Raw genomic sequence first — 10,338 nt, 5'->3', positions numbered from 1 at the left:
GCTTGCCCAAAGAGCTTACAGCCCAAGGGCCTATCTTGCAACTAGATCTAGTGGTGTGAAGCCCTGTTAGTGAGATTCTCCAAATCTGCACTAGAGCTCCTCCTGCAGGACTGAAGCCTAAGAGGCAGGCCTAGGTGGACTGGGAAGTCTGGACGGGGGATGGCTTTGCTGGCAGATGGGTAGGGGATTGTTTGTGCCATTCTCGCTGCTGGTCAGCAACAGGGAAGAAGAGTTTGTTTTTTTTTTTTTTGTTAAGAATGGCCTTGATGGCAGACGGGGCCTAGGGCCCTGGACTGGGGAGGGCTTTGAAGATGTGTGAAGGGGATGAACAGGGACTAGCACTCTCCCTTTCAGGGAAGAGGTCAGAGGGAACACTTCTGGGCATGGGGCAGGGTTTCTCTACTGGTCCCTCTGCAGGAGTAGGGCCTGGAAACCTTGCGGTACCTCTGAGATCTTGACACATTTCTGCAGGGAGCCAACCCCTCAGGGTTTTTTTCCAACTTTTATCCTGCGCCACTTCTACAGCTGTCCATTGCTGGACCCCACATCATTCCCCTCCTGGGAGCAGGCTGGCAGGCTTGGAGAGGAGTGTCTGCTGCTCCCAGCAGCGTTAGCTCCAGATTAGCTTTGCACTGAGATGCCCAATGTCTTAGGAGGGGAGAAAGCTATGGAAACTGCCTATTCCCAGCCTGCCCCCACGTGGGCTGAAAAGCCCCAACCTGTTGTGGGGATTCCCAGGGATACCAGGCAGGGGAAGGGCATGCAGGGAGGAGGCTGTGTCCCTTACCCACATCTGTGCCTCCCATCCCAACTCTGGCTCCCCTGCCATCCCATAAAGTAAGGTGAGCCCCAGGCTCTTCATCTCCAACTTCCCATTCACTGACTCAGCAAGACAGCCTGGTTTGAGCCAGGCCGCAGTATCAGGGGCTGCCAATCCCTGTCAGATTGAAATACCATCCCCACATAGTAACCTCCACTCTCAGATTCAGGCTGCTTCTCTCACTCTCTTGGGTCACCAATGGTTTGTTCACTCCCATAAGAAAATAGTGGACTCTGGGGCTTTGTTCCCATGTCAACTGAGTTCTCAGAATGCAAAATTCCAGGCTCAGCAAAACAACTCCATGTTTAATGTTCCTCAAAGGAGCCCTGACAATGCAATATCCTGGTTACCAAAGCTCTTGCTCCGTATCCTTGCTCCAAGAACTTAACAAAGCTCAGACAAAGGATGTCCACTGCTTGTTTATCTTCAGGGCTGAATACAGTTTGGGAACGTCCACAGAAATGGTGATTAACAAACCCTGTGGTTAATGGGACAGTCACTTTGTGCAAGGATTGCAAAGCAGAGAGAACAATGGCCTTGCTGGAGGTTTTTAAATAGAGTGGCACATTGAGCAAACAAGGATGGGTTGAGGGAGCCACAAAGTGTCCAGCTAAAAACAACAGTTTGGGTCCTTACATTAGAGATGTAAGTGAAAGTGGCTTTTCCAAGCCACTCAGCCCCCAAACCCATTGTCCAGGAAAGTCAAATCCTGTCAATGGCAGTTTATCTCAGGAAGCACATCAGAACTGAGATCAAAGGGTAAAAGCTCTAGCTTTCTACATGCTGGTTGCTTTCTGGAAGCCCTGCCCCAAGATTCAAATCCAGCCAATGATGACATGATTGCATCAGAATGGGAGCATAGAGTGCCTGGTCCTGTATAAAGCACAACTACCTTGGTCAGTTCCTCTGTGGCCTCAGAAGGTTTGAGTCCTGTTGCTCGTCTTGCTGCTGTCCCTGTCTCTCCTATTCTGGTTTAGCAAGGTATGAGCAATTTCTTTATTCCAATATCTATGCTGTAATCATCTCTCTGCAGTATTGTTTACCCTCCTAGAGTTTTGTTTGGGGAAGGGACTGGGGGAAACCGTCTGCCTTCGGGGTATAGATGTCTGAGGTGAACAAAGTGCAAAGGCCTCTCTTCTGTTTCTACTTAGTTTAACTTTGTTTCCTAATGGTGGAGGTTTGGGGTTGTCATAGCAATAAATTTCACTGGCCTTTTGAAACCAAGCAGGACAAATTCAAAGTGTCCTTTGTTTAAAAATGAAAATGGCAGATGAATCCTAAACTAAATAACTTAACATAACCTAAGCAGCCACTAGAGGCACGGAGAAAAGCCTGTTTCTTATTGCAGAGACTGTCCTTTATTAATTTATATAGCCCCTTGCACAATGCGGCCCAAACTGGTTATGGCCTTTGGGCAGTACTGCAGGATAAATGATCTTTGGTAGGTTTCACTGCATGTTAAAATGATTCCTTTTCAAAACGCTTTACTTTCTCCATAACTGAATGGTCTCAGAGACACAAGATGGGTGAGATAATATATTTTATTGGACCAGCTTCTGTTGGTGAAAGAAACAAGCTTTCAAGCTACACACAGCTCTCCTTCAGAAGCAGCCCATTTATTGATTCCTCCCTGTAGCAGATTGCAGACTCACCACTTCAGTGCCTCTGGCTGGTTGCCTCAGGAATTAGCTCAATCTCCAGCCTTGGAGGGCCTCCTGCTGGCCGGTGTCTCACCTGCCTCAGGCCCCGTGTCCCTCCCAGACCCCAGTGTCCCTTACTCTGGGGTTCTGCCCCCAGCAGTCCCCACCCAGGGGAACTCCCAACCTCCTGTGTTCACCTTGCCTCAGTGGCTACTGCTAGTTGTCATCTAGCTCCCATTCACTAGGACAGACTGCAGTCTGTAATGGCCACTCATCACTAGCAAGGGGGTAGGACCAGCTACCGCTACCTCTACCTATTCCCAGGCTACACCCCTAGTACCTCTTTTAGGCCTTTAACAAGACCTGCAGCCTAGGGAGTTGCTAGGGTGGAGCTTCCCAGCTCCTCTTACCCTTCCCCAGCATTGCTCTGCTTCAGGTACCTTGCTCCCAGGCAGCTATCCCTTCCCACTCCAGGACTAGAGTGAGACTCCTTCAGCTCCTGGCTCCCAGCCCTCTTGTCAGGGCCAGCTGGGCCCTGATTGAGCTGGCCACACCTGTGGTCAGCTACTCCCTCAGCTGCTCTCACTCCTTTTATCCCAGCTGCAGCCTTCTTCCAGGCTGTTTTTAACCCCCTGTTCTGCTGGAGTGGGGTAGTCACCTCACTACACTCCCCAACAGGACCTTTTTCCTCATAATGTAGAGTAAGGCATCAGAAATTGCAGTGTCTCTTAGATTGCAAAGAACTGCAGGAGATATTTGCAGCTGTTATGTGGCTAACAGGACCTTCGAAGTTGTAAGATACATTATTTTAAAACAGCTGTGAAAGTTCTGTTTTCTAATGCATTCAGTTTGGAGCTTCATTTCCTTACGTCCTACTCTACCAGACTATCTGCTTCCTATGGGATATTGTAGGCATTCTGTCAATGACTCCCTCCTATCTGTAATCAGATGTGCCTATTGGGGTATTTATAAATATTGTCTTAATGCACTTTTCTTTGGAATACACATTGTTGGAGTACACCTTATACGTTAATCTTATGCTGTTAATTATGGAGCAGTTAAACAACTTAAAACCTAGTTTCCTTGTAGCTGTTTCCTGTATGCCCTTCTCTTAGCTTGCCCAGAAAAAAACAAGTAGCGAGTTTTCCTCCTGGTTCTCATACACCAGCTAAATGTTGCAATATTAGAGTTGTAAACGTTGCAGGGGAATGATTCTTTAAATCATCATGGAATATTTTCACTTTTGGGGGGAGAGAGACATGCCTCACTCTACCCTCAATTTTTTTAGGGTTATCTTTAATTTGGCCCCACAGGTGTTTGTATTTTTTTTAAAAAAAGAAGTCTGTATCAATTTCTGGTTAAAAATCGCTGATATAAATAGAAATATTTTCATGACATTAAGTGAATTAATGCAGTTTTTTTTTAAATTTAAATATTCTTCTTATTTGAAAGGATCATTGTTAGAATGGAGAAATTAATTGGGGCTGTATGCTATTGATGTGAAATTGACTTAAAGATACTGAAATTGACCAGCCTACGGTCACTGTCCAGATGAGCAAAAATTCAGACATGTTAATTTACCCAGATTGTTTAAATTAGGGTCATAAAACTATTTAATTCTATCAGGGTTGTTTGGTTTGTTTGTTTTTACATCTGATGTGTAATTCAGCAGTGACTGAAATGTCCCTTTGAGGAAAATATGTTCCAAAACTAAAACCCAAAGCAACCAGCGAGGATTCCCACTGGCCTTTTTGTGCTGCAGACACCCCTGAGCAGCCCTCCACGACTGGAGAGTGGGTGGAGTGCTCATACACAGGACCCCCTGCACTCCTGGCCAGGCCATGATGGTGAATCTATGCTGGCTCTGAATATGTACAGGTGCATGCATGTGTTGAGAATGGGCCAAGATTTCTTCAGAGAGTCTGTGGTTGCTATTCTTAGAACTATAAAGAGGCAGAGGACCTGTCCCTTTTCCCTCCACACTGCTTATACTTGATCTCTCCCTCTTTACAAGGCTGCTCTGTGCCACAAATTATACCTGTGTCTGCAGCCAGACCAGTGCTGGATGCAGCTTAACTGCAAGTGTAGACGCAGACAGACAGCGTTCAGCTCTTCCCTCTATTGACACCCTGTGTTAGAAACTGGGGCTTTGGCTAGTACAGGCCAAGCTTAAGTAGTACTTGTGCAACCAGGGAGCGAGTGGTAGGCAGCGATGCTGGTGTCGAAATCACAGACTAACACAGCATTGACTCCTCTGTGTGGCCCCTGTGCAAACCAAGTAGTGCAATGGGAGTCTGTCCTTTATCAGCTTGTGGCGCAATCCTGCAAGCACATACAATGAGACCGCTCATGTGCATCAAGTGAAGAACAGCTGTAAGTGCTTGCAGGACACTGGCTTGGGTGAATAGATGTTGTGTGTTCCTGTCGCCCACCCCACCCCTATTAGAACCCTAAACACACCAAACACAGGATGTATGGAAAGACTATAGTGTTTCATGCGGGCTGCACGCTAATCTGATACATTATTTGTATGCGTTTCAGTTGCAAAGAATCATTGCTGAGAGTGGAGCCCACCAGAAGGATTTGCCCACGATGGAGGAATCACCACCCGCAGGCATCTTCTTCAAACCATCGCTGCCACGAGGGAACGCAACAGTCTGCTTCCTGACCCAGGTGCTGCAGCAAGTGACCAGAGAGAATCGGAGTCTAGGTGAGCGTGTCCAGGATTTGGCAAAGAAAGTGTCCACAATGGAGTCCAGACTGGCTGGTCTCGCACGAGCCCCGCTCCCAGATATGGCTGGCCACCCCACAGGCACTGTCCTGATCCCCAAGGTGGGGGAGATCCAGGTACCCCTAGCAGAGATGGATGAAATGAGGGCAATGGATTGTGGGAGAATTGGAACCAACTTGCCAGCTGCACACCCTGAGGCTGTGGAATCAGGAGAGGTTCCATCTACCCCTGAGGGACAGTCCCCGCCCCATAACCCTCCTGCAGCAGCCAGCATATCCGACAGCTCCCTCCTGCGCATCTCCCCCGAGGAGGACAGGAGACTGTTTGAGGAGGCCAAGGGCGACATTGCCAAGTATGCCCTGGCAGTGTTCAGACACACGATGCCACGGGATTATTACCAGCGGTGGCGGGGAAAGGCCAATGTGTCCGGCACGCACCAGAAAGCTGCCCTGTCGCCCAATCTGGTGAATGCAGCGTTCAAAGCAGCAAAGAGACGGAAGCCAAAGCTGGCAGGCAAAGACTACAGTAACATCAAAATCCAGATCAACAACCTCATGCGATCCCGGAAGAGCAGAAGCCTGGTTCTGTCTACAGGGCATGTGTAACAGCACAGCTCCCCCCAGTACCCGGGGTTTGGATCCTTCCTATAGAAGAGTAAAGGAAATCCCAGGAAACCAGTCAGCATTGGGAATCTCCCTGTGGCTCCAATGGGAACAGTGCCCTAGTTATGATGGCAGAAACAGGCACTCAGTGTGGTACAAATTCCATGTGTTTGATCTTTGGGAGGCCACAGGTTTATCCCAGTTACAACTGGGGACAACTGTCACAGTGCTGCCAAAAATATATTTTCCAAATATTGGTAAGACCTTCATGACAGTGGTGATAAGCATTGCATACATGTCGCAATAGATTAGATGGTTGAAGGGTTTTTTTGCATGTTAATGTTGGGTATCTTCTTGGTGCAGGTAAAAATTACTAGGAATCAGGTCTACAGAGCTCCTAGTACTGTTACTGGCGTGCTGAGAGAAATATAATCATACTGTGGTAATAAGGGCAAAAAACAATCCTAACAAAAGGCCGTAGAGACATCAAAATGAGTCAAATGAATGTGAGTAGAGCAAGTTTTGCAGGCGAGATCACTGTGTCACTGTCTCATTCCTTCTGGCTTTATGATAAAGTCCTTGTTGAAACTGTTCTTGTTCATTAGAAGTTCAAACTGCTTTCAAGCATTCAGATTAGTTTTATTATCAGTGAAATGTGTTCACCTGAATTGTATAAAAGCTTGTCATTGTAAATGCCCTGTGTGTAGTTTTAATAATATTAGTTCTCAGATTTTTGTGCAAATTCTTTTTGATTGGATTTGACCTAAACTTTTGGGAACCGTTGTTAAGCCTCATACTCTTCCTACTTGCAAACCTCATCCACAAAGCATGTCCATATCAGACCCATTTTTTACTGATGAGTCACATAATCCATTTTGCCAGTGCGTTAAATAGATCTTATGCTGACCCCCTGCACAGTCTGATGCCAGATAGTTTGCTGATCTTCTGGGGTGAATTTGTCACTCACCAAAGTGTGTGCCATATACGCACACAAACCCCCATCAGGCTTGCTAAAGCCCCATGTACTGATTCAGAGGCTTATTAGACCCAGGGAGTTTGTGCAATACCTCTGAAGGACCATAGCCTACATGGCAGAGAAATGGGAAATGCAAAGATGCTGGAGCAATTGGAAGTGCTTAAGGAGGTTTTATAAAATTTGCTCCTGTTTCCTTAGTTTGTAAAGTACACCCTTTTACAACCACATTCCATTCTCTGGCCTGTCACTTCACCAATGCTTTCATTGCCTCTGATTTTGGCTGCATCCATCCGCGCTAGACATTTCCCACCATTGCTAGCAGCCATGCAATTCCACCAGTGCTAGCACTCAGGTAGACTGGGCACTCCTCACTTTTTAACCAGGATGCACCTAACACTGCTCAAAGGAGGGTCTAGACAGATGACATGGTGCTTGGAATGGCAGCAGCTTGTCTCCACTAGGGCTTCCAATAGGGTTACCAGTGGAGTTGCTCCAGAGAGGAATTTCAAGGGAAAAGCCTAGGGTAGCCCAGGGCTGTGTCTGTGCAAGGGAGGGTTTTAGTGGAGCAGGTATTTCTGTACCAGTGATACAGAACGTATCAGCAGGCCCGGTCTTACCAGCATCAGCCTACACATACATGGAGTTTAGGATATTGCTCTTGCTCTGAGAGCAGATTTTACAGCTTGCTTAGCTGTGTCTTTTATATGACCTGGCTTAGTTACACTAATTGTTTCCTCTTGCAGTAATACAGAGTATCTGAGCCTGTTCTAGCACTCAGAGCCAGCACCCAAGGATTTGGCCTTTTTTATGCAGGAGTAACCCTTTAGCTCCCAGCAGGAGCCAGCAATCCATGTTGCTTAATCAGTGCTGACCCCTCTATGAAGATAAAGGCATGCAAGGGTTGCACCAGTTGAGCTCATCAGGGTTTAATGCATGGGTCTCAAACACGCAGCCCACGGGGTTATTTTCTGCGACCCCCTGCCCCCCAGCATTTACCTAGAGCGGCTCTGGCCCGGCGTGCACTGGTGGCAGGGCAGGTTCCTTGCCTGCCTGCCCTGTCCCCGCGCCGCTCTGGGAAGCGGCCGGAACCTGGGCGGGGGGGCACAGGGGTCTGTGTGTTCCCCTGGCCGCGCCTCCAGGTACCTCCCCTGAAGCTCCCAGGCCAATGGGATTTTGGGGAAGGGGTGGGAATGGGGGCAGGGAAGAGGCGGGGCAGGGGTGGGGCCTCACGGAAGGGGTGGAGTGGGGGGCGGGGCCGGGGCAGTGGGGAGGGGGTGGTCAGTGGTGCAGCCCTCGGGCCAACGTACTAGTCCTCATGTGGCCCTCATGGTCATTTGAGTTTGAGACCCCTGGTTCAATGTGATCAATACAAACCATGCTTGCTCTAGTCTAGATGCTGTAAGACTAGGGCAAGTACTCCAGTTGCTGGCAACTGCCAGCTAGCCAGGGCCGTTCCTGAGCATAGTCTTTTTTCACTGTGCACCCTGCATCTGGGCTGTGCGTGTGCTAGGTAAGCGTGGGCTTCTTAGGTTGGAGAACTGAAGTCACAGTATTGCCATCTCTCAGCATTTTACTGTGAGTTTTGCAATATTTTATGTTATACTTGAATCCCCAACTCCTGGAATCAAGTGATCATGTTAGAGTCGCAGCTGCCATTTTAAAAAAAAAAAAGTTTCCTACCTTTATGGTAGCCTAGTAAGGCATGAAAATGTGATCCAAATGCTCCCAAAAGGCAAAGAACAGAACCCTACATGTAATTATTGTTATTTATCTAATTAGTTTATAAATCTCATGGCATTTTGGGGACTGAACTCATTATTTTTTCAACATTTGAGATTGGCGATACTGGAATTTTGCTTAACATTTTAAGGTTGGTTCCCCTGGGGCTTCCTGGACATCCAACCACAGCGGAAGTCTCTACTGTGATGAGCTGTGACAGTTAACAGTGCTGGCATTTGAATTTGTTACAATTCAGTCTCAAGTTCCAGAGATGAATGCATTGGTTAGCACCTTTCAGCGGTATTGTCTGAGTGTGTCTGGTTGAAGCTCAGGAGCAGCTGTCTCAGGTCACACGACCTCACATTCACAAAGAGGAGGGCTGGACATTTAATTTTGGCTTTAAATGAAAGACTTTCGCCTTCCCTCCCCCCCAAAAAAGGTCCATGGGAGACACTAAACTCTCAGCAGCCATAGAAATTCCACCTATGATCCTGGTCATTAGATCACAGCAGAAGCTGGCAAATTTTGCCTTTTTGCATAATTGCATTCATGGCATTAGTCAAATTTTCTATTCAACTGAAACCTGGACAAAGGGAATATATTAGTTACACAGGTTAGGGTAAAAATACCAGAAGCTAGAAAGGATCAATATGTAATTTTAGCACACAGACTGGAAGGTATATATATGAAACAGGCTCTACTAAGATGTCCTAGGCAGTACCCCATTGGCTTTGCTAACACGCACAACGTCACAGTAATTAGTGCCGTTGCATATTGCAAAGTAAATTGCCGAGCATAAAGCTAAGAATAATTGTTTCATAGTGGTGTGGAGGTTCTATTTTTAACTTAACTTGCCTCTGTCTGATGGTTTCAGAAAGCATATTAAGACTGCAGCACTAATGCAGAGCATTTGCTAGATTTATGTTCTATTTATTCTTCTGTGTGTAGTGATTATAATAATGATACATTGTGTGGTGGCAGGTTCGTCAGTAATGTATTAGAAAAATGCAGCTGCACTATGCACTTCTTCTTTCCACATAATCAAATTTAAAGCTTTTGTAAAATACTGTACTGCAATTTAACTGAAAGTTGAGTGGGCAGTCATCAATGGCAGGAATTTTTCATTTCCAGAACAGACACTTTTGTTTCTTCCAGTATTTAATGTAATTTCAGTTTCTGATATGAGGGAGTTACTTTTTTTTTTTAACTGACTTGTTTGGTATGAGCTTGAAGTTGGGGACATTTCATTAAATTAAAAGAGACTGCTTGATTGTTAGCTAAATCACTAAATTAAACAAAGCTTGGTAGAAGCTACTTTACAACAATTCTGATCTCTATACATTTGAGTGGGAGCTTTATTCCCTGAGTTCTAATGGATAAGTATGCTATATTAAATTAAATTATTCTGTATTAAATTAAATATATATAGACACACAGACATCGAATTCTAAAGAAGAACATCATATATATCCTTTGTTTTCATATATCTCTATCTATATCTATATAATACTTCTTTCGAATTAGAGGTAGGCATTAGAATGTCTCTTGTAGCCTATCAAAGTTTCCTTTGTTGGTAAACGCCCTTGAATTGTTTGGGATGGTTAGTCCTGGGTAGAGCACCCTCTCTAGTGGAGCAGCTTTGCAATTATATTGCAGACCATTCAAAGCCGTATTGTGTCTGCAGCCTCTACTGCTGCTGAGCGTCCTTCAGTGGAAAGTCCCAGTAATCCAATTGCCAGAAGAACTGTAGCCAAAGTTGTTTCCAAAGTTTCTTTGGTCCTGTCTATGTTCGCGGTGGGAAATTAATGGATCAGAAGAGCTGGCCACAAGACAACTGAAAATCTAGCAGG

The 10,338-nt window shown here is 46.2% G+C and overlaps 1 protein-coding gene across 4 annotated transcripts; it reads left to right on the top strand.

Annotated features, from left to right (window-relative positions):
- The first annotated feature begins 1,701 nt into the window (after positions 1–1,701).
- On the top strand, positions 1,702–6,486 carry LOC122462634. Of its 4 annotated transcripts, none has more exons than XM_043526660.1 (2): positions 1,702–1,801; positions 5,002–6,486. In XM_043526660.1, exon 2 carries the CDS (start codon positions 5,053–5,055, stop codon positions 5,794–5,796), a length of 744 nt encoding a protein of 247 aa, XP_043382595.1. In that variant the 5' UTR covers positions 1,702–1,801; positions 5,002–5,052; the 3' UTR covers positions 5,797–6,486. The 4 variants fall into 4 exon arrangements, with proteins under 4 accessions (XP_043382595.1, XP_043382597.1, XP_043382594.1 ...); XM_043526662.1 differs by lacking the exon at positions 1,702–1,801 and adding an exon at positions 3,016–3,161; XM_043526659.1 differs by lacking the exon at positions 1,702–1,801 and adding an exon at positions 3,019–3,253.
- The last annotated feature ends 3,852 nt before the right edge of the window (positions 6,487–10,338 follow it).

Source organism: Chelonia mydas, chromosome 13 (assembly GCF_015237465.2).
Source record: "Chelonia mydas isolate rCheMyd1 chromosome 13, rCheMyd1.pri.v2, whole genome shotgun sequence".
Lineage (NCBI taxonomy): Eukaryota > Metazoa > Chordata > Testudines > Cheloniidae > Chelonia > Chelonia mydas.
This window is presented reverse-complemented; position numbering and strand designations above follow the sequence as displayed.